Source organism: Cydia pomonella, chromosome 1 (genome assembly GCF_033807575.1).
Source record: "Cydia pomonella isolate Wapato2018A chromosome 1, ilCydPomo1, whole genome shotgun sequence".
NCBI lineage: Eukaryota > Metazoa > Arthropoda > Insecta > Lepidoptera > Tortricidae > Cydia > Cydia pomonella.
In genome coordinates, this window is record NC_084703.1 from 5546191 (window position 1) to 5571838 (window position 25648).

The window sequence follows — 25648 nt, forward strand, 5'->3', positions numbered from 1 at the left end:
ATATACTGCAATGTAAAATATTAAATAGCTCTGTGAAAACTGAGCTTTCACGAATGTAACATATTAAAATATTTCAACACAAAATAGTATTAAAATAAAAATATAACACTAACACATCTCTGGGAACAGTTAAAATGTACGCAACGCGTGAAAAAAATAGAAATTTTTATGGTCAATAATTTTAATTTTCGGATATCTGATTGGGTACTAGACAGATTTAAAAATAAAAAAATCGAGACGCCTTTGGACAATAGTTCTATATTTTTTCGTATCTTATCTTATACTATCTTAATGATTTGATCACATGGCATGGGTTAATTGAAGAGGAGTACCCCTTTACGCGGATATTAAGGGTTATACATTTATAATATAATTAGAAAACCAGCTTAGGCCAGCGATTTTGTCTGCGTGGCATGATCATGATCGATAGAAATAGTAACTAGCATATGTACTAGTCCGGGCCTCAACTATGTCCATGCCAAATTACATCCAAATCGGTTCAGCAGTTTAAGAGTGAACAGGTAACGGACAGACAGACTTTAGCATGTATAATATTATTAGGAACTGGTAGGCCAATCCTGCTTCTATTTCACTATTTTTCGTATAATATCTGAGCACGCCCTTATTGATAGAGAGCGTGTTCAGATATTTTTGGGCACCTGGGTCGCTCCGATATATCTTATGGCGTCTGTACCTAATGTTTTTACTAGCCAACTGTGAGTCGCAACTAACAATCGTCTATTAAACTCGTCTATAAAATTATCTCAAACTTCTTCCAACATCTGTACGGATATGATGGCCACGGTATTATCGTCTGTAGTGTCACGCGTCACTCTTGCACTTACTTCTCAGAACGAGGCGGCCAAGATGACAGACGGCAAAAGCGTCACCATTCTGGGCTCGTTGGACGTCAACTATGCGTAATAAACGACTATATAAACAAAACTGGTTTTCTTATAGTCTTCCTATCTATTATAATTTTGTTAACGAAAATTATTACTCTAAAATAAGCGAGATAAAGTCGATTATTGAAATGCAAGTATCTCGATCATTTTAAATTAAAATACACAATCGTTATTATAGTATACGTATTCATGGTTTTGGAAGTTTGAAGTTATGACAACATTGTTGCTGCAAACTTGTTCAAAATTGCTTACCATGTCCAACTTTTCCCAAAAAAGTAAGTCGTGCCAATCTGCCAATCTAACCATGCACAGACAGATTGTGCCACTCTAAACGACAATTTTTAATAAAAATAACGTGTATAATGGCCGCCCACACTTTGTCACTTCAGAGTAGATGCAGAGTTCATTTAGACGGACTTTACCAATAAGAGTGGTTTCGCAGTACGTCCGATCCGAATCAGATCCGAACCCGTGAAAATGTGGTCCGTAGTAGCCGTAGAACTATTTCTATGGTAAGTTACACACTAGATCCGAAAGAAATCGGATGACGGAGATCTGATCTAGTACGTAACTTACCATAGAAATAGTTCTACGGCTACTATGGATTATATTTTCACGGGTTCGGATCGGATTCGGATCGGACGTAGTGCGAAGCCGCTCTTACAGTATGTTATTGGTAATAATCAGCGACATTATATACGTAGACGAAACTCTCAGTACTTTTTCGACTTCAGTACCCCTAGTGTAAATTTATTCGATAGCGAAACGTGACGTACGCGTTTGCGTTAAATCTCATTTTGTATGGGATTTTGAGTTTCCAAAACGTTCCACTTGGCGCGCTGTTTCTAAATCCCATACAAAATGAGACTTAACGCAAACGCGTACGTCACGTTTCGCTATCGAATAAATTTACACTCTGAAAACTGTCTATATGACTGACACTTATCAAACACTGATATTTATCTCTTCTCCATAAAAATACCCCTCTCGTAGCTTTGAATATTACCAAAGAGAATTTGAAATACCTACCCAATATGTAGTGAATAATCATTTACCGTCGTATTTTCACGGAAACCCACGAACGTATGCTATTCGTATTTCAGTCAATCTCAGTACAAAAAGTACTGAGGTTGACTGAAGTAGGATACCAAATATGAACGTTTCCCAGAAAATACGATGGCAAAGGATTGTTCATTACATCTGTGCCTACATGTTTTCCCGATTGCCCGGTATTAAAAAAATGTGATTGGCTATTTTTTTATTTCAAACCTTCTGCGCGGTATTTCTATATTTGACGTTCTCAACATGCGCGCAGTACAGTTGAGTTGCTTGCAGCACAATGCCCGTGGGGTCATTTTTGAGCACTAGTCAGACTTTTATAGTACCGAGATGAATAAGGACGGCAGGGGTGAATAGGGACAAAATTTTAAAAGTAATTAACTGGAAATAAAAAAAAATACTTACACAAATTGTATCATTCGATTGAAGATAAAATGAGATTGTGTTTGCTACTGGTAGTCAGGTAAATCAAATTTTAAGTTTTATTCCTATTCACCCCAGCCGTCCCTATTCAAGAAAGGCAAAAAGTTAACGGTACGTATTACTATTTACTCCTACCGGTTTACAGGAATTCCATATTAAAATGGAATCCATACACCCGCTCGACTCCGATCAGATTGGAAATATGAAATACGTAAAGGGATTGCATTTTGGTTCTACGTAAAGTTAAATCATTGCGAGATTCTTTTCCATTAAATCATTCCATTTTTAAATTAAAGGGGTAGCAACTAGCCCATATTGAGGGATTAATTAAGTAATGTGAAATGTGCCTACTACACTAACCTTTAGTTTTAAGTTTGTTTGTGTTATTTTCACATAATACTAACAACTATGAAGCCTGATCTTCGAAATAAAGATATTTTTTTATTATTATTTGTATCTCCTTGGATTTCACGGGCCTATAAATCCCGGTCTTTTGATAGGCTTGCGTGGGGATATAGATCCAACACGTAGAGGCCCCTTGGAGAGCTTTAATGTCATGTCATTTATTATTATTTATTATTATTTTCCAATTGTACCTGTGTAGTTCAAAATAAATTATTTGAAGTAAAACTCTAGAAAATTACTAGTGTGAGTAGCCGCAGTAGCAGTTTCTATTTACAACAATTTCTATTGAATAAATCGGAATAGACATGGAAGCAAGTATTTTCTTATACCTACATTTTCCATAGCTATGTTTTGGTAATTCAAAAAACACGCTGCTGACCTGCCAGTCTACATCCCTATTGTATTCCAGATCACACACTGGAGGCACCATAAAAACGGTTAGGAGCGTTCTTTCTGGGATTCCGCACCCGTAGGTAACAATGCGCCCCCACCTCTATTAGATTTAGAACTTAAAACGCCCTGCGATTATAACTTGCAAGTGCATGCGCTTATGAATCATACCGTACGTTATACTTTTTGTGGTTCTGAAACCGAAAAAATCAAAAACAATGGGTGCTAAGCCTTAAAAGAGGCCATTTAAAACTTTTAGGGTGTGCAAACTCGGTATAGTCAAAACTTTTAAACGTTTTAAATCTTCCGGGACTGCGTCCCGTCAGGGGGCCCATTTTTGATTTTCTATCGCTCGATTTCGTGTTTACTAGGCATTTTCAACTAAAATTATTGAAAACGAGTGGTAAATACCACTAGATGTATATCGCTCGCATGTCAAAAATAGCATTTCGCCTTTATCCACAGATTTTGGAGTGACGAAATCGAGCACTCGAAATTTAAAAACCCTAAAAATCGGCCAACAAGTACCCTGCATGTAACGGGGGAAATACCATTACCATTACTTAAAATTTGTTAGGCAGTTTTTTTTTTTAAGATTGTAGTTCGATTGTTTTACAATTTTTTAGATTTTTATGTGTTGCTTACTATGTTTATCATGTCTGTAATAGATAAAATGAAATTGTAAAAAAATGTTTTTTTTTTTTTTTATTCTGCCTCTGAAACCCGTCTCAAACAGTCCTATAAGAGGAAAGGTACATTATTCTGTTAAAGGGCACAAAGAATAATTAGTTTGCAAACCATACTTTACAAAATAAGTTTTTAGCAAAAATATAATTTTAGGTACAAGCTTTTATCGCTGACTGTCCTTTCTTTCCACAGGCAACTAATACTCATCGAGACAATTCTAAAAATCCCAAACACAATTAGGTTGCGTTGTTTTATCACAGAGTTCCTGTGGCTACCTTCTGTCTCCATCATCAGATCAGCTCGATGGTACCATAATATTGCATTGTCACCCGAAGTGGGTCAAATTTAACTTGCAAGATTTGATTACAGACCGACATACAACGGGACAGGTGAAACTAAATAAAAGCTTGTATACCATAGGGATAACAAATTTCAAAAATGGAATGTTGTTTCCCTTGTTTTCCTCGCTCCTGAAGCCACGAATTTCATTCGCTGTACGCAATTATAAAGGCCTGTGCACATCGGATGCAAATGCGTAGACGTACACGTGCGCGTTGTATTATACAGATCCTTTGACTGACGGCACACCGCTTGCATGACGTGTGCGTGACATTTTAGCGCATACGAAAATGCACGTCAACGCACACGTAGCCGATGTGCTCTGGCCTTAAATAAATACATGACTTACTGATGAGTCAAAAACGTTCGGCAAAACTGGCGTCTTTTCTGTGGACATTGAAAAAGTTAACGTTTGAATATTTTCAAGATTTTATGATTAACATTTTAGCAAGTAATGCTTGTCTATAATAAGGATAGATTAGGCTTAAATCCTTACATGATACTAATAAAGTTACTACCTGTCGGTGGACCTTAGATATATCATTGCAATAAGTTTTACAAACTTTTGGCCCTTAGGTCTGAGTTCTTCTCCCACTCTCACTGAGCGTAAGTGATCGAGACGGATGTACGTGCACGAGACCGCAGATTTCATGTTAAAAAAATAGATGAATTGAATTCCGTCAAAAATAAAATTGGGCATTTTTGAAGCATAACTATGTTATTTATTAGCTTTAGTGCAAAAATCGTTTCAATTTTTAACAGTGCGTTTATATCAATGTTCGTGATATCGTGATGTTTCTCTATCGAACGTAAGTCGAAAAAATAGGATTCGAGCTGCTTAAGTCACTAGATATAGACCTCAAGATTGCTAATTAAATGTTTCGCAACCGTATTGTGGTCAGCGGTACGATTTTTCAAAAACTCTGTTCTCTTAACGGCACCTTAACTATCTAAACATCAACTCCAATTTCAATGTATTTATATATGACGCCTCAAAACAATACAATACTGAATATATACAAACAATCCATTTAAATTCCACAAAACGGCCCTCAATTCAACATAACACTGGCCTTTATGTATGTAGGGCTTGCAATCCGAATCCATTCTGGTATTCGAATAATACAACGCCCTGATAATTAATATTTTTATTACTCGAAAAAAAAAACTAATTCAACCCGCTATAGTTCCGATTTTTGTGTCGGTTATTTATCAAGCATCGGAACCGATTTATGGAATACCGGTAAAACCGTTTTATATTTATAACTTTATTGTAACCTAAAAAAACTGGTTTATCCGACGAGCGACGAAACGGCCGCCCGGCCTGGTGGTGTGCGTGCCACGTAAACATAGACACCAACATAGAAAGAAACCGGTTTTGATTGCTCTAAACCGGTTAAATTGACAACTTATTTGAAAATAACGGTTTTTCGAGTGAAACCAAAATTAAAAGGATTTGCGCCATTTCGATGATAACGGTTTCGAAATTTAACTGGTTTCCGAGCCTTGGATAGCCATAGCGAAATAATTTGCCACCTTTGACTGACTTTGCCATATTTGAATAATGCTCTAAAAGCGCGAGATTTACCTAGGGAATATTGAATATGTGACAACCACAATGCCATAATGAAATTTTCGCATATTTGAAATCCTAGAGGCCGATTTTTGAATTACGAACGATCGATTTCGTCACTCGATCTGCGGAAAACGGCGAAATGCTGTTTTTGAAATACGAGCGATATAAATTGATAATCTATTAGTATTGACAAAGAGAAGTTATACACGGTGCTACATGAGGAAACCGAAAAATTTTGACAGTGTATTACTGATCACATTTAGAGACTAAAATGTCATATACACTTTTCTGGATTTCGCCTAGTTTCAGAGTTAATACCAATCTAAAAAAAAATCTTATCGTAACTTAGTGCAAAACGCCTTTTTGATCGCTATGATGCCATTATGGGGCGTAGTCTAAATATCCTTATTGATAGATGTTTTTTTTTTGGCGAATTTTACTGAAACTCATATAACATTTTTTCCTTTTTTTGGCCTCAGAAGTACGTGGTTAAAATCTTTCGGGTTCCTCATGTAGCACCGTGTATAAATCTTTGGTTTTGACCACTCGTTTTCAACTCTATTAGTAAAATTTAGATGTCTAGTAGTGGATATAGTATTGAAGTCAGCCACACGAAATCGAGCTTTCGAAATTCAAAAATCGGCCCCGGGCCGTATTATTGTAACAGTATGGCGATAAAATAGCCCAAAAAAACTAGACTAAACTAACAGTTTTATTAACAATGATGTGGAGATTTATTTTTGTGATTGTTACAGATGATATCACATGTATTGGTTCGACGAGATGTCCCGTATAGTGACGAATCTGAGCCGCGTGTATTCGCCGGTGATACTCAGTAATGAGTGGCCGAAGCTTGGTCGGCTGCTCTTCACCCTTCTATGCAGCGTGCTAGGCGTATCTATGAACGGCTTCTTCGTTGCTTCCTTCTTCGTCGAACCTGGCCTGAACAAGATCGGTATGTTCATAATTATTATGACTGCTGTTTTTCATAGTTTTATTTATTCACTGTAACAGATTCTAGCAGCGACTTTGACTCCGCTATGAGTGGCCGAAGCTTGGCCCATTGATGTTCACTCTTGTAGCGTATTAGGCTTGTCTATGAACGGCTTCTTTCTTCGTAGAGCTTGGCTGAACAAGATCGGTAAGTTATAAGCACATTGCCATTAACAGTGACCCTGAGTGGCGAACCTGAGCCGCGTGCATATGTACGTTTAACTACGCTTTATTACATTTTTTTTGGAATTCACTCATAAACTGTACATTGCGACATTATAGATATAGACCAATTCGATCATAAACTCTTAGGTGCTACGGGTATGTAGGGAACACGTGCTATCGACGGCTAAAGTCACAGACTGGCTTATAGTTAAGAGGCTTGCAACTTTAGGTATTCGTGGCTAAAGTTGCAGATCTCTAATGTGCCTTCAACAGACTTGTTTTTTTTTATGTCTGACTATAATCTGAGGGATGAATATTTATTTAGGTCATACTAAACAACTATTACTATGGAGCCAAACCTGAAAACACAAAAAAACTATTGTCTCATACATGTCGGCGTATCACATGTCAATGTTTTTTCGTAGCAACAGAATTTTTTTTTTCGTGATTTTGGGGTTGCCTCCATAGTAAAAGTTGTTTATCATGACCTACATATTCAGTATATTATTCAGAGTATGATCAGACATAAAGAAATCACATCTAATCAAATTAAGGAGTTACGAGGCTTCGATTTTAGCCGACGCTATTTACCTTTTTAACTAAACTTTGGCGTTGGCGTCGATGTAGACGGAGGAGGACATAATTTAATTTTGCCAATTTATTTTATACTTAAATAGACTTGAATTAGAAAACAATATTACTTAATTAAAAGTGTCAGTTTCTTTCTTTTCGTTTGCAATCCTTTTTGACTATTTTTGCGACTTTCAAATAAATATTTGGCATCTGATATTTAGGTAATCTAGTCCTTGTGAAAATAAAATGACATCAAATAATAAGTTAATAAATAGTTAATTTTCTTGTAATGTCGATTATAATATTGACATCGACTTATAGGGAGCGTGTATGAACTATAGACGGCAGAGCAGAAGCCCCCTATTCATTGGCGCGAAGCATTATGTCAAGTTTCCATTTTTAGATTTAAGCCACTATGGCAGACCTTACTATGCGAAATAGAGCCAGCGTGAAGTATAAGGGGCAACCCCGGCTTAGAAGCGTGGATTTTTTTCGCTACCGATTCAGGTCACGAGATGGCAGACCGTCTAACACGCACGGTTTCTATAGTAAGTTTCATTGGTCTCCTTGCACTTTTTAAACGTGGAACCAAACTGCATCCGTCAAAACGGGATATGAAAATAACTGCATAAATTAAAGTTTGCGGCGCGTCACATTTTCCGTTCCACAAGACTGACATGAAAACAGTAGGTTCACCTGAATGTCAATATGTCGGGGGAACCGACGCACGTCCCGGGACGGAAATTTAAATACTAAGGTATCTGCACCAAATAATACCAACGTTTTTTTTAAATGTTATTAGTTTTATTGTTTAATATGAACTTGCTGTTTTGTCTATGGTACTATTAAGTGGACATGCACACAAAATTTGAAACCATTGACAGTTATAAAAGTATACAATTTTAAATGTTTTAGAACCGGGCCTTATTTGGTACAGGTATCATACTTGCTTAGAATGCTGCAACCATTCGTCGTTTAGCCGATTATATTTAAAAAATCCGAAGTTCAAGTCTCAATATATAACAGAACAATGTGATTGACAAAGTAAAACAATGCATGATATGCAGTTTGCGGATATTATGAAAGATATCTGCAAAAAAATTGTGATTCGCTCTGAACGCCTAGTCGTTCACTTTACTTTAGCGTAAAGTTAGCTATGCCTTTACAGTAGGCGCTAGACAATTTTGATAGGAAGGTACCTAGAGGCAGACCAAGCTAAGTTGGCAGCGATTTTGATAGCCCGGCCTGTGCAAGTGTTAAGTAAATGGCATAAGTTCATAGAAGTTTACTTTTAAAATAACACTTGCATTGTTTGGGCTGTCAAAATCGCTGCCAACTTGTCTTGGTCTGACTCTACTCTAAAATTTCTCGTCTGACTAAAATTTTCCGGTGACCAGGAATCAATTTTTCTAATCCAGGCGATCACATTTATGTAACACAACTGAGTTCTTTTTTTGGCATATCTAATTTTTATATTTCAAAATTGTCACTCTACCGATTGTTTAGTTTAGACTAAAGAGTTTAAAACCTCTTTCCAAAGTAACAGCCGTAAAAAACTAAAGACAATTCATCGTACGTTTTTAAAGTTTATAAACAAGTAAACGTTAGCATGACTAGACGATTTTGGATTTGCGTTTAATAGAAAACTATATTTTCTATACCTATTTGGTGTATGTACAGTCAGCATCAAAAGTAACGGATGAAACAACGCGCCAAAAGGATCTGATATTCCGGATAACTTTTCCAAATATAGATAAATCTCTAAAATTCACGTTCAAAACTATATCTTTTTCAGTCTAAATTGTTCTACATATAGAACCATCCCTTTTTGTTAAGCTGTTAGAGAATGGTAGTAATACTTTTGAGGCGTTTTTTCATCCGCTATTTTTGATGCTGACTGTACCTATAGGTAATGTTGTCAATCTCACCTCAATACATTTTGGTTTATTTTTAAACATAAACGAACCACAATAAAACATACTAGGGTGCGTAGACAAGAGCTAATCGTTAACGTCTATCTGTCGCATTAATATGGAAGTGTGATAGAAAGAGATAACTACGCTACGTTACGGAGCGTGAACGATTGGCATGTTGTCTACGCACCCTGTAACTTTGCTGTCGTACAAAATTGCATGCAACATTACAACTAGGTTTTAAGCGACCCATTTCTCCGTCAGGAAATGTCTTCATGGCTACCATGGGCATCTCAGACATGCTCACATCCATGGTCATCCTCCTGACATCCGTGTATGTGCTATATCACAAGATTACTCGTATTTCCGCGGCCAGTCACGCCCGGCTAGTGACGGAAGCTGCGACATACAGCTGCAGCATTTTGTTCGTGGTAAGTTTTAACCAGGTTTTTTGTCGACAGGATATGTGTTCATGGCGTGCTTAGGCATGTCGGACTTGGTCATATCCACGTCCGTGCTGCCCACGGCAACGGTGGTGCTGCTGTCCGGCGAGTGGGACACGGATCCGGTGTGCTACGCGCTCCAGTTCGTGACTGAGGCTGGAACGTACAGCTACAGTCTTTTCTTCATGGTGAGTATCTTATATGTGTGTGTTTCTGTTAAGAATCTCTTTGTGTCAATCTCAATCGACATCGATTTAATGATCTCTACAATCATCACCGATTATCGTGTGCGATTTGTGATACATTGAGGTTATTGATCGATCGATTGGATTCATTGCCCCTACTTAGCCGGAAAGCATCTTATATCCCATGATGTTTATTGCAACAACCCTTAACTGTAGATACTTTCACTTTAATACAATAGCTTTGCGTAAAAATATTGAACAATATGTACTTATATAAATGTAGGTAAGCTGTATAAGAAGTAGATTTCTTACGATACTACGATCCATTTTGTTAACAGACGAAAAAAAATGCTCAAGTAATTCCGTATTCAACGAAAGTCATTATAGGGCATATACAATTTCACTGCATCTTATTGAATAGTGACAACCAATAATATATTAAATTAGAATTGGTGGACATTGTACCACAACTTTTTTGTTATCTACTCGCACATGTACTTAAATAAAGTTAAAAATGTAAGCGACTTCTGACGTTTGATTTTCATGGAACATAGTTCCAAGACGTAAATCATCTTTTCTTGCACAGATGTCTGCGATAGAGTCCTACTACCGACTCTGCAAAGCTACATCGGACTACGAATTCCTAATCTCAATGAGGATCGGCCTCTTCACTGTCATCCTCTTTACGATCACGTTCCTCACCGCCGCCGTCGGGGTCTACATGGAATTGGACTATGACTACTGCCATCGCAGCCACGCAGGCAACTTCATCTTCAGGGTTACTACATCTGTCATATTTTACGTTATTCCATTTGTCGTTATTTTCTTCTGCCTCGCGAACAACGCTTGCCGAATTAGAAACAAAGCTAGAAAACATAACCATTACAAACGCAGCTTACAGTACGAGACGGAAACAACTACTAACAATCTCAACATTATGGCTTATTTCTTGTTTGTCGCAGCTTGGGTCCCCTACCTGGTCGTTGTCTATCTGTATCCCGACACCACTGACTCAAAATACTATCATAGCGTTTGGATCGGCATTTTCCGATCTGTGGTTACAAGCTTTCTCTACGGATCGATGGACAGAAATTTCAGGCGCGCGTTTGCTCATTTGTTCAATTATTGCTGCTGCAAGAGCACCCTTTCCGGGTCCTTCGCCAGTCGACACAGGCGCGCTTTGGAGTGCAAGGCTGTAGGAGATGTGAGGGTGCACATCATGCACCAGGCTATGAATGCCAACAGCCCTCAGCGAGGAGCGTCGTCGTCCCGGGAGACGCAAGAATTATGATGCCTCTAAGCTAATTTCGTCGACGGCTTGAGAGGGTGGTCATCTTTACTTTGGATAGGTTTTGACAAGTGTCGAGCTCTGGGCTTGACGTAAAAGGGCTTTAAAATTGAACCGTGACCACCCACTACATCAGGGCTTCACTATACTCGCCTGATACTACTTTGTTGCTTTTTTTTCGCATTTAACTTTAATGGGTAATTGTAGAACAAAGTGAGAAACATTAACGCAAGCAAGGGATTTTTTATAAAAATGTACATATAAAAAACAAACTAAAAAAAATAGAATGGTATACCCATTGTATTAACTTGTAAATACTTTACGAATTCAGAAACATTAACCATGAATGGTTCTAAGAGCTTCAAATGTTGAATCTATATATGTTTAATAGATAATACATGTTAGGATAATATGCGCCACGTTTCCTGTTTCTGTTGTTAAGTATTTGAAACAACTAAAAAAAGAATTATCGTTTTAATATTTGACAAATATAAAACGTAATAAGTTTACCTAACCTAAACCTACCACACAAAAAAATCCATTTCAATTTGATATGATATGCAGCCGCGGTATCATGGTCTCGTTTTTATCACTTGTCATGTTATGCGTCACTTTCGCACTTACATACTTGTTAGAACGTGACAGGCATGGTGACAAATGACAAAAAGCCGACCATCTCAGCCCTACAGGTAGTTAAATTTCTTTTGTTTTAAAATCGAACGATACATACGAAATGCAACTCTGTTCCATTTGAAAACGGTTTAGATTGTATTGAAGTACATAATTAGTACTACGGGTGTAGTACTGTGGCCGGAAGGCCTCAGGAGGTTGATTTGTTGACTTTTATAAATCTCTTCGGCGCGTGTGTAAACAATAAATAATCAATCTTTACGGTCAATGACTACTTCTAAAAAGACTCAACTCATTTTCTGACGTATTTGTGTAAATATACTTATATTTTCTTGGGAACTAATATGGATATTGTACTTTTGTAAATATGTACTGCTAAGTTAAGACTGAACACAGTCCTTCAAAAATTAAACTTTCTTGAAGAGAGATTTTGTATTCCAATTTATAATTTTAAATATAAGTTTTATAAAACTGTACCTTAAAAAGCATAACCCTGATCGATATAGTTTAAATTCAGGTACCTATATAATAACTTTTTGTACTAAACTTTGTTTTCCGAGCTCGTACACAAACCTTAAATGCTTCATTGTTAACAATTTTGGTACCTTGGTACACATTAGGTACCAATAATGTACAGAATGCAGTTGCGTGGAATACTTCAATCAACAATTCTCTTAAAATAGGGAATATTATTTTATTAAATACGTTATACGTCCCAGATAAATTTGATGTGTCATTTATAAGTACATACATATATACACTAACTGAATATTATTACAAACTTAAAAACTGTATTACTTCATAAGATTTAGTCAATGTTAGCTGAACAAAATAGTATCTATAAAAAAACTTTAAATAAAAAAGTTATTTTTACGTGTACATATACTTAAGCGATCACATAAAAAAAATACATTAATATATTTAAACATCACTAGGTAATCCTTCAAGGTTTCTAACGTAGTATAGGGGCCAATTTGATTCGGCAGAATGATGTATCATGACATGGCTAAAGTAAATTTAACCCAGAATTGCATGTGAACCAAATGTAACTTAACATGTTATACTAGTTATACAAAAAACTCTCGTCCACTCCTGTTACATATGAAAACATTCTTACTTGTAATAAATGTAATAAACACAATTAAAGCGGTAGCTTCTTTTTATCTCCATGTATTAGAAAACTAAGTGTATTTACGCATAAGTTAATTACTGTACATACTTACTGCAAAAGTCAGCAAGACGTACTTAAATGGTATATTGTTTATTAAAACAACTTACCACAAAAAAAATGTTGTTTCCTTAAAAACTTAGGTATATTTTGCAATGGTTACTGTATTGATGTTAATTTGATAAAAAAATATAAAAAGAGCTTTAAAAATACAATAAACACACTTCATTAAAATAGTGGTACTTAATTCTTAATGGATGTCCATATAACTATATAAGCAAAAAACTTGTCACTCTGTTCACGTTTTTTTGTATTTTTTTAATTCAAATTATTCAAATAAAACTTTTTACTTAAATCAGGAACAGGTATTTACAAATATATATATATATTTTTATAAGGACTTAAATATTAAATGCCTACCGACTTTGTATAAATGATGTAAATAGGTACTAAACTATTGAAATTAAAAGTGAGCGATTTATTTGTGATGTAATCATTAACATATATCTAACACGGCACGGGCCTTACAGCCACTAAGAATGGTGCTAGTTCAGTGGAGTCACTCACGAATTCGAGCCAATCGTGCAGTCTAACGCAACTAGTTGCGACCAATCGCGCGCGTGATGCGAACTTATCAACCAATCGCGTTAGACTGCACGATTGGCTCGAATTCGTGTGCGTGACACCGCTGTACTGGCCCCATTCTTATTGCCCGTAAGGCCCGTCAGTCAGATATATGTCATTTATGTGCACGGAAGTAATACCACCCAAGTTTGTAAAAAAATAGATAATATAAAGCCACTTTAAAACATTGTCGTTATAGTTGTTATATGTTATATACTAAGTACATGTTTTAATTAAGTCAATGTAGTCCTTTTTGAGTTTTTTAGATTCCACTTTTCAATCTACAACAAAAACGGCTACCTACCACCAGTTTTGACATTGACATATTCGCTCACATCTACGTAAATTAGGTACGTTATATGCTTACATCTCGCTCATAATGTCTAAGTACGAGCGAGATGCATAGAAAGTAAGTTACGTAGACGTGAGCGAATATGTCAATGTCAAAACTGGTGGTAGCCGTACTGAAGTTAAATATATTTGCATTCATTTTATTAGGCATGTCGCATTAGTAGGCACATCACCATCATGAATAAAAGAGTGAGAACAGAACTACTATGTATAGTCAAAAGTATTAATTTGTGACCCATTTTGTACCCTATCACAGTGACAAACAACCTGAAGGTCGCTAGAGTATACTACTGTTACTGTGATAAGATACGAAATGGGGCACAAATTAAATCTTTTGACTGTACTAATAAAAGTGGTTATATTATCATTACTTATTATACGTTAGCTAAAATTTGTTTTATATAGCTATAAATAATAGCAAGTCTATTTAGCACAAAATGTGAAATATAGTTAGCACAAAATGTGAAATATAGTTAGCACAGCCTGTGAAGTATACAGTATTACAGAAGGTGTATATTTTTTGGATATTTTGAAGTTAATTTGTTATAGTTTATTTATTAAGGCTTTAAAGTTTTTTTTATTATGTATAAGACTAATTTTATCACGTTAAATTACGGTTACATAGTTCATATTTAATGTTTTCTAGGTGTTCATAATATAACGGTATGTTTATGTGTTACTACTATGGTTAACTAGATGTTTAGTTGCCTGTTACTTTCGATATACGCCAAATATAATACATAGTCCTTTAATGTATCTAATATTCATAGACATTAACCAGATAAAAATAACTTGCGTTGCTTGGGAAATATCTGCATCAAATGCCTAAGAAAAATCAAAACTTTTCGGAAATAAACTGTTAATGACTATTTCAAGTCTGATTAATAAAAGATTTTTTTATCTATTTATTTTTGAAAGATTTTAAATACATATATCTCTTATATTTTTGTAAATCATCAAATTTATAATTATAACCTGCCATATTACGCGGCGCAGTTTTGTGTCCTGGCGTAAATTGTTGTATAATATTCAGATATAACTTACAATTTTACTCGTAATAAAAATACAGCTTTATACCATATATTCAGACAGCAACAAAAGATCTAGATGTTCTTACCTATTGAGCTATTGAATTAGATTTTAGACGTTTACATACTTTATAAATTATAAATATGGTACGCAGCCGATGTCCACCGCACAAATGCTTTAACTGTTAATATTAATATGTGTCATTCTTATTATAATCATGACAATTAATAAATATTTAAGTACTTATAGGTATACAGTATGTATCTGAACGCAATGCAATTACTCAAACAAAAAAAAAATTGTCTCTCCTAAAGGAAATTTCAACATCAGACCAGCAAAATGTATGAAACAACCAGATTTTTTTCGCAATTTCAGGACCCATAGTAAAAGTTGCTCAGTATGACCAAATAATAACGGGTTTAAGTAATTGCTTTACGTTCAGATACATGCTGTGTAAATCAACCATCCGTAAAAATAAGTGTTCATACCCAAAAAAAAACCTAAAAGTTGAGACTTCTTACAAAACATCGCAATGATAAATATCCGCTGGTTTTTGTTTCCTTTGTTTTTTGTTAGTGTCCTTCAATTTTGCTTTCCATTGTCCCGTCAGGAATGGGGGATGTTCAACACATGTGTTCGAATACTGACTACTTTACTGACTATTAACAATTATAATCTCCAAGAACCAGATTGACTGTTAAAAAAACATAAGTTAGTTAACTATTTTTACGATAAGTCTCTTCAACCGAATTACATATGTACATCTGTCAATGTTCTCTGCACAATAGCTATATTCCTTACTCAGTAGTTAATCCCTTTCCATGTTAACTGTTCGTATCTGTGTCCCATTAAATATAAATTTCCAATGAATTTAACCTGCCTTTATCTAAGGTTATCGCTCACTAAGGAATAAAAAAAAAATACTATTAAAATTATGACTAGATTGTAAAATTAAAATTGATTTGAAAGATACCAATTCTAAGACGTCCTGTTATTTTCAGTATAGTGTCCGTGTCATCCACGATGACGCGCAGATTTGTCAAATCTAACCTTTAATAACATGATAATACGAGTCAAAGCACGCGTCTTCGTGAATGACACGATCTATATTCAGGCCTTTAAAGTAGCCTCAGATAAAAAGTTAGTCAGGTCATGAGTTCTGTCACAGAGGTTTTAGCATTTAATAAAAAAAAGTTTGCCATATTTTAAAAGCTTGTTTTATATTAATCACAAGTTTGTACTTTAGCGAAAACCCTTCAAACTTAGGGGTTTTTTTTTCAGTAACACGCTCACATTTGATAACCATACTTCAAATACACAGCAATCTTATCAGTCCAATTCGCAGGAACTATGCAGGAACTGTATATCAAAATGAAGATAAAAGATCCAGCTTTTACGTGTTATAAGATTCACTATTCTTCGTAAGATTCAAGGATGTTATAAAAGAAAAATAAATAAATAGGGTTCAATATCACCTTGAACAGGGACCGTATTTTTTGACAGGTTTTTAATACCTTATTCCGAATATAACATAGAATTGTGCAAATCTGAGAGAACACCTTATGTTAAATGATATTGTAATTTATAATGTAATTTAACGTAACGGATAACTTACAATAGAATTTAATGTAATTTGCTCCCTCAGCTTTGCATAATTCTATCTAATCTTCAGAAAAACTTACAAAAAAATAATGTCACAAATACGCTCCCTGTTCAAGGTGATATTGATATGAATAATAAGGAAACCATACATAATTTTTCAACAGTAAATATCTTTGTGACAGAACTTATGACCTGACTAAGCACTTAGGTAATCACTGAGATTGCGTTAAATCGATCCCTTTGTCACACTTGGTAAGACAAAAAAAAATGAAGTACAACGTCCGTTGAACGGACAAGTCCGGAACTAAAAGGAATCATATTTCAGACATACTCGTACCAATCTAATTGTGCCATTTTTAGGTAACGTGTGAGCGAAAACCATTCCTTAATTATAATTCTAGGGATATGGCTTTATATTTATTATGAACATGTACTAGTTCTAAGCTTTATAATGTCCGTGTTTACTGTTGTATTTGTCTATATGTATACTCAATAAACTTTACTGTCAGTCAATTCAATTTTTTTTGACATTCCCGTAGGACACTTTGTAGTTTCAATATAAAAAGGGTGTGTATGTAGTCACCTGCAATAATTTACGGGCTGAATATATAAGTCATATTGAGCAACATTTACTGTCGGCCAATACCAAAACCGCGAAAAAAAAACTCTCCCACAGAATATGTCAAGGTCAGACAGCCAAAATGTTTGAAACAGCCAATTTTTTCGTGACTTCGGGGTTGGTCTTATCGTAAAGGTGGCTCAGTGTAACCTACTCGTATATATTCATCTCGTAAATTATTGCAGGTAGTCAGCCAAATAAACATCCTGAATATAAGTTTCTATATCTATCGTCTAGCCGGCTACAAATCGAAATATCCCGTTACAAATATAATTTTATACTGACGAAAGAATTATTCTGGGTACAGTGGAATAATGGCATAATATTTGCTAATATCCATGTGGCATGAACATGGATATTAAGACATAGGTAAGTATATAAAATACATTATTAGTCGTCATATTTTCATAACGAAGATAACATATTTAAATGAAATTTAATTCAAACATACAATTCAGCTGCTATCATTAGGCCCAGAAACCTGATACTTTACAAACTTGACATGGCCCTACCGTGCACCAATATCGGCAAAAAGAAAAGAGTGTTAAAGTGACGACGTTAAGCGTCATTGGCAAGAAATGTATTACGACGTTTTTTTATTAGCATCAGGGTTGAATATGCTAGTGATACTGAGGAAAGAACCTAAAAACACCAGGTACTGATCTTTTTTAGAAATAACTCCAGTGCCTCTCGCGCGGGTCAATACATGTAACAAGTATGAGTGAAAATAGTCAAATGCACGATTCATAACTAAATTACATAATTTATATATATGTTTATTAATTAAATGTCAAAATGTTCGTTCCCAGTGTATTTCGATCGTATCTATTACGCTGGAATTTTTTAAACGTGTTCTTATATGGCGAGTATTTTAAAATTGTAAGGTAATTAACTAATATACTTATTGGATTCTTTCTCTAATATTTGCGATTCACGCATGATTTGCGGAATAAGGTACCTGACTCAGTATTCGGTTTACCCAAATACACAGTATTGTTTGAGAGGTGATACTCTTTAGCGCCCTAAAGTAACTTTGGTTATAATTTTATTAATGTAGGAAAAAAAATAAACATTTTTTAAAATTAAGTTTGTTTTTAAAATGTTATAATAAATGTATATTCTCCTGGTGGAAATATAAATTATAATTATTAATATTAATTATAATTATTTTATTTTAATTATTATTATTGGGATATAAATAAATATTTAAGGACAATCTTAGCCCCAAACTAAGCAAAGCTTGTACTGTGGGTACTAGGCGACGATATACATATGTATATAGATTAATACATACTTATATACATAAAAAAACACCAATGACTCATGCACAAATATTTAGATTCTGAGTAAGGAAAATCCAAATAAAATTAAATACCAATTTGTAAAATCAATTTCGGTACTTAAAAGACCAATATTTTTCTGATGTAAGTGAAAACAATAGAGATAATGCTAATGTAAAGGTTAAGTAACAAAATAATTAATATAATATATAATGATTCACATAATGGTGGGAACCATGGAATAACATAATTAAGCTCGTGTTATATATACAAATGTGTTATGTAATATGTTATGTTGTTATAGGAAACGGAAGCATACGTAAGACGCGATTAAACTTTATAAAAGGATAGTCTCCGTCATTAATCGTTGAGCCATTAAGCTTAAAATATTATTATTAAGTATTATTAGTTTTGTCCGTTTTATGTTAACCTGTTTATGTGCAATAAAGTGACATACATACATATATATTATTATTAGTCACTAATTTATTTAAATTCAACACAAACGATCTCCGAGTTTGTGGTAACTGAATTGTCAAACATCAGCGTTTGACAGCTATTTAACGCATAATGTACGCTAATACCTACCCAAGTCGAACATGACCATCTACAATAATCGCTCTGGGAAGTAGACCTCGCGAATTTCCATGACGGCATTTTGTAATATTTCTACAAACTAAATTAAAAAAAAAAGTTTTAAGTATATTCTAGGTTATCTAACCTACTCACCTAGCTTCAAAGGAATCGGTAACAGAAATACGATCTGTAAAGAAGAACATCCGGGCATACGAAATAATGTTTGCCCACGCCGAAACTGAGACCTTTGCTTTATATAGGTACTATATTAGTTGTCAAATTAATATAATACGACTTCATACATACAGTAAAATCTTTGATACCTTATTTGTTATTCTGCACTTACGCTATTTAATTGTCAAATGTAGAAAACAGAAATGTCAGTTCAACACTCGTTTTTGTCAGGAATATTCCTAGGTACAGGTGTTGTGACCCCGAGGTTTACATGCTCCGTGTATTAGGTAAGTCACCTGCGGTATTAGTAATCAGTGTATTACAATGAGTTGGTAGATAAATAAACAATGTCAAATAGGTTATGATTCGATAAACACAATAAGTTTGTTGTTCTTCATAGATATAGTTACATGGTGGTACCTTAAAAAATAATTAAAGCATATGTACATCTTTATCGTGCCTACGCTAATGAGTAATAGGGAGTATTACTGCAATGTTCTGCAGCCAGAAAGCAGCACATATTATAACCCATAGAGTAACTTATTTATATTATGCCTTAAACAGATTTTTTAGAAGATTTCACCATGACATTGACAGAGGTAGGCCTCTGTACATCAAGACAGTTTATTTACAGAGGCCTACCGCGAAACGCAAAAATTGAATTTTCGTTATCTGCGTAATATGTATCCCCCCCTATCCAGCAGTTTTTAATACCTAAATAACCTAAATGTTAAAAAAATAATATATAAATTTAGGTTATTTGGGCATTGGATATCTCTAATTGTACACTTTATATTATCCTTCCTGTCCTTATTACATTTCTTTACAATAAAATTCTTTTGTTTTTGTACCTAAAAGTAGTAGACAGGAGGAGATTTAGTGACCACGTACAATTACTTAGAAACTGAGCTCCACGCTCTTCATGATAAGGTTGAAAATCATTTGCTTTTATTTGAAAATATTACTTTTACAAACAAGTGAAGGTAGCATATGTGTATGACTTGGGCCGTCTAGGCTTTAAAAACCATGTCGATGGTATCTTCAATCAATTGAGTATCATCTTATAACATTTTAAATGTTGAATTACGAAACAAAGTGATCATTACTGATCATCCTATAACTATACAAACACAAACACGAATCAATATAAGCAACATGTATACAAATCCCGAGACCATTGTTAGATATATTCGAGAGCCGTTATGAGGGTGGTATCTATTAAAAACCCTCAGTAACTAAATAAAGGTTTTAAACAACCTCTGTGTTGTTCGCGCAGCTGCACAGATCTTATCACATAAAACAAAATGAATAGATTATTTATTATAGTAATTTTGCTTGCAATTTTATTGGTGTTCTGCGTGGAATTGAAGAAAAGAGTCGACAACCGAAATTTGAACAAATCTGTATCGTATGTATTTAGACCCATAAAACCGGGAAAATCACAATTACTACTATTTTTAGCAAACAAAAGAAACAAGATACCGAGCCAGAATCGAAAGCTGGTGAAGGAGAGAAACACAACACCCCTCATACGACCATTCAAGAAGAAAACTTTCTACGAGCAGCAATTATATAGTATGAGGATGAGCAATGAGATAGAAAGACTGAGGCTCGTAGCTAAAGACATGAAATCCTCATTTCTGTTCAAATCGGGGGATACAGACGAAGGAGATGAAGACGGGGACAAAAAGATTATAAAAGAAGAAGCCGCTGAAATACTGGATAGTCAAGTGCAGGTTGAAAGCGAAACTGAAAAGGAGGAAACTGCAAACAAGCAAGAAAATGAACAAATGAATGAAGAAATTCAAGAAAACGAAGATGAACAAGAAAGTGATCATGAATATATAATATCTCTCGCGTGGTAGAACTTTTCATCTACGGTAGGTAACGTTTGAGTGATTTGAGTTTTTTAACCTTCCGTATATAAATAGTTTTTAACAGATACAGATCATAGTTGTACAAGCCACTTTATTTAAATTCGATATTATCATGTTATTTCTATCGAGCCTCATAGGTGGAAAATGTACCAAAATTGTTATACTTTCTCCGTTACTTCCATTACGTTCTTGTAACGCACATGAAATCCATAAAAATGGTAATTTAAAAAAACTTGGTATCGGAAGAGGTCGGGATTCTGAGTAGGTGTCGGGCCACGCATAATACCTCGGGCTCCGTACAAAACACCAGAAAGGGCTTGTCTTCCCGGCAATTATGTCAATTTTTTTTTGAAAAAATAACTCATGATGGGTCAACCGATTGTGCGCAAATTAATTTTCGTAGGTTATTAATTTATTGAAGTATATTTTTTTCAAATCTATTTTCTTTGCTAAACTTCGGGGATAAGGAAGGAGGGGTTACATTTTCCTACATAGGTATATAAATGTTTTTCACTATTAAAAACAAGTGTACAGTGAATTACCTTTGTTGAAAAATAAAAGAATGGACTGTTAATAATATCATAAGTACTGTAATATCACCTACTGATTATCTATCTCAGTTCTCATAACAGTTGAATATCTTCAATGATAAATTATACCTGTATACAGTATGTGTAATTAGTTACAGTACTGTTTTTGCAAAGAATAAAAAAAAACAGTAACTGTGTTTGGCCTCATTTTTCTCACGTTTAATATCTTATACTTAACCTAGAATTTGCAGTGACAGAGTGTGTAAGTGCCAACATAAACGTTACATTATTACTATGTAAATATGAAGTTTATAGTTGTAGTTCCATAACACTTTGTTAGGTATTTCAAAATCTGTGCCAAGTTAGCTTAGACAGAGAGATTCTTGGAGCTGTTGGAGTTTTAGTGAAGTTCATATGGATGTCAGGAGGGGCATTCCATATCCACATAAAAACATTCTACTTTGTCGGGGACGTAGCGCGTATATCAGCTAAAGTACCTTAATAATCTGCAGAAATCTGTACTTACTTATATATCGTTGAGTTTACAACATCAAACGTAACCACGCCAAATATTGGCTTCTTAGTTTTATCACAAATGTTAAGCAAATAACGTCACGTACCCTACACTGGAATGCCCCAGGAGCTCGCAGAAGCTCCATGTTTTGTCACTAGGAGCTGATGTACTTTCTTGTTTAGATTAAAGTCATTGTTAATTATGTGTCAAAGAATAAAATGTAACAGTAAGGACAGGTAAATGAAGTTTAAAGCTAGGATTTACGCTTTATTTTGAACAGCATTTTAGGAAAGGATATTTACTGGTGTTGCTATAATATGAACCGGAACTTACAACAGGAACATATACAGTTCCGAACCGGAAACCTTCACTAACTTTTTGCATGCGTACAAGGTACTGGGACCTAACTGCTGGAAAACCGTAGTGTAGTATAGTACTTTGAAGATAGGGAAGGTTTCCGAATCTGAACTATCTCAGGTCTTATTGGGCTGGTGACCTAGAGTTAGCCGGCATATGAGTAGACGAGGTGTTGTTAGTGGAGGGCTTGGGACGTATTAGCCCTAACTCGGTGAGTGCTTGCGTGACGCGAGGGACAAGCTGGTCAGCCCACCGCCACAGAACGGCGTCGCGCACTGGCTCGGCGCGCACTTCCTTGCTCAGCTCACGTGCGCAGTTGGCGCGGTAGTGGTGCAGACGCGCCTGTGTAGTGCCCATCGGGTACGCCGAGCACTGCCCGCCAATGCACGATATTGGAAAGTGGTTGTGCAGTGCTAGCACGCGTCCCGTCTCGTGGAACGCCTTGATGTTCGAGTCGGGTTTTGTGAAGTTGCGCGTGCGGTGGACGTGCTGCAGCATGTACATGTAACTCGGCGCGCCCGTCTCCAAGCAAAGGGTGGGCTCCTGCTCGTCTAGGTAATATACATTTCGCGCGAAGTAGGAAGAGCGAGGTGGTTTCCCTGACATCGGCGCGGCTAGTGACGTCACACGCTTCAGTAGCGATTTCCAATCGGGGTCTTGCATCGGCACGATAACTTCATCGATGTCCAACAACGTCAGCCAGCGGTACTGGTACATGTGCCGGTACAGACAGTCATTGTAGGGCACCAATTCCATCTGTCGTTTGTAAGTCAATCTCTTCTTCATATAAATGTGCCGCAGACTCGGAAAGTTAGGCTGCCCGCCTGGCAGGGTGATCGGCGTGATATCCACTAATCCCCGCGCGCGGTAGTACGCTAGAACTTTGCTGATGTTGGGATGGACTTCAAATTCGTAGAAGAATATTTTGTCGGCGCCCAGCAACCGCACGAGCTCAATCCACTCAACGAGGCGCATGGATATGTCCTCGTGCTGGAAATCAAGCCCCTTGACACAGATGGCGAACTCCTTTTGCGTACGGTCGGGCGGCTCATCGAAGTGCACGCGCAAGCAGTTGGTGGCGCGGTCGCACGGTTGCTCCACCAGTGACACGGCAGCGGGTCGCAGCGCGCGCACGTCGGCCGGTAGCGCGCACACTACCAGGTACGGCAGCAGCGCGCCGTCGCGGTAGTTACCCCACACACTGGGCCACATGTACACGTACTCCAGTATGAGTACCACCACAGGGCCGGATCGTTCTTCGAACCAGAGCTGGCAGTACGTGGCCAGCTTCGGCTGGATGCGGTCGTGCACGGCCAGCAGTCGCACGGTGGGGCCAGTGTGCGAGGTGTTTCGAGCATCAAGATAGGCACCGTAAAGATGGAATACGCCCTGACTCGTGCGCAGCGTTTGCCAGTACATATCGGAATACTCGAGGTCGAACACTGAGGGAAATGGCGCGCAGTCTTTTGACTTATAAGATTTGTTCACCTCGTAGCGATGCTTGAGCCAGTAGGTGAGCGGGAGGGAGGGGAGATGCCGCTCGGCGTCGATGAGCAGATTTTCATCCCTTGGCTCAATTTCGGGGTCGGACGGCAACGGGGGTCGGGGTATAGGTGTTGTCGAGGTAGGCGGAGCGCGCTGACGTGCAGGCAGCCATAGCGCGCACAGGCTCGTCCAACACACCAGTAGCAGAAGTGCGCGCACGCTGCGCCGGCCCAACTGTCTCTGCATAACACCGCCCTCACTGCCCATGACCTGGAAGGTGCAACATAGGACAACAATCATAATGAATTATAGCTAATAGGTAAGCACTTTGATAAGTTGTTTTTCTGTCCATGAAGTTTATACACAATGTTCTGTTTTAACATAAATAATAATTCATTAATAAGACTAGTTTTTGGTCCGAACCAGAAACATTAACTACAACTCTCCACAAGTAAATTAAGATTACCTATAATCTCTGAAGGACGTCGACGCCAGGAAATCGGCCCTGACACCATCAGTGTCGGTTGTTTTGAGTGCTACCACGGCCAGCTCACTTCACCTGAGTGGTTCAGGTATCGCGTAAACACCAGAGGCATCGGCAGGGCGAAAATTATGAAAAGTTTGGAAGAGTGGAAACGGTTACAAGGCAAGACATATTATTACATTGGCGCCTACTTAGCGGGACTACATGTCACTGTCATATATCATGTCATGGTCAACGAAAATAAGTTTTAACAAAAGAAGCAACTACAAATGTGTTCAAACCTTTACACCTTTTATTATGTTATGGAGTGTGGATTTCCACTTTCCATACTTTATGTTTAACACGATCACTGACGTTGGGCTCGAAATCTACCAATCCGTCAAAATCAAATGCTACTACTATGGAGTGTGGAATTAAAAAGAGTGAAATCTCTTATGGTAGAACTGTTGAAAAAGTGTCCAGGCGTCAGCTATAAATATTTGTTCCAAATCTCTCCAGAGTAGCGCTAGAGTAGCTAAGAACCTAGGCGTTATTGACAATATTGACGGAGTGAAGTGCGCTGTATATGATTTGATTTTTTTTGTTCAGTTAAGGTTTTTTGATGACACTTTTTGGTACATGGAGATCCCATTCCTTACCTCCACCTTCCATAGCTACTACGCTGTCATGACGCTGTCTATCAAAACCAACCAGAATATTATGGAAGGTAGAGACAAGGAAAAAAATCTCCTTAGGCAGAACTTATGGAGTGTGGATTTAAGAGGAGAGAAATCTCTTATGATAGAACTGTTGCAAAAGTGTCCAGCTGTCAGCTATAAATAATAGTTCCAAATCTCTCCACAGTAGCGCTAGAGTAGCTAAGAACCTATTAGGTGTTATTGACGGAGTGAAGTGTGCTGTCTATGATTTGATTTTTTTGTTCAAGTACTCTAGGTATTGTAGCGCCATCTATTTAAGCTTTTTTGATGACACTTTTTGGTATATGGAGATTTCTAGCAGAACTG

The 25648-nt window shown here is 36.5% G+C and overlaps 2 protein-coding genes across 3 annotated transcripts in view; one reads left to right on the forward strand and one right to left on the reverse strand.

Annotated features, from left to right (window-relative positions):
* Nucleotides 1–17261, forward strand: part of LOC133520883 (melatonin receptor type 1A-like) — a 49841-nt gene extending 32580 nt beyond the window's left edge. For both annotated transcript variants that reach the window (XM_061855600.1, XM_061855680.1), the window contains exons 2-4: nucleotides 6540–6739; nucleotides 9890–10059; nucleotides 10643–17261. In XM_061855600.1, coding sequence (XP_061711584.1) covers nucleotides 6550–6739; nucleotides 9890–10059; nucleotides 10643–11347 — 1065 coding nt within the window. In that variant the 5' untranslated portion in view covers nucleotides 6540–6549 and the 3' untranslated portion in view covers nucleotides 11348–17261. The remainder of the gene's footprint in view (nucleotides 1–6539; nucleotides 6740–9889; nucleotides 10060–10642) is intronic.
* A 5298-nt stretch (nucleotides 17262–22559) lies between these two features.
* LOC133521131 (uncharacterized) lies at nucleotides 22560–25346 on the reverse strand. The gene is made up of 2 exons (XM_061855953.1): nucleotides 24627–25346; nucleotides 22560–24430 (listed from the first exon to the last, which is right to left on the reverse strand). The coding sequence occupies exon 2, from the start codon at nucleotides 24425–24427 to the stop codon at nucleotides 22799–22801; it is 1629 nt and encodes a 542-aa protein (XP_061711937.1). The 5' UTR covers nucleotides 24428–24430; nucleotides 24627–25346; the 3' UTR covers nucleotides 22560–22798.
* Nucleotides 25347–25648: the final 302 nt, after the last annotated feature.

Excerpts from the sequence above, each read along its gene's own strand:
- LOC133521131 (XM_061855953.1), bottom strand. The coding sequence starts at position 24,427 with ATGGGCAGTGAGGGCGGTGTTATGCAGAGACAGTTGGGCCGGCGCAGC.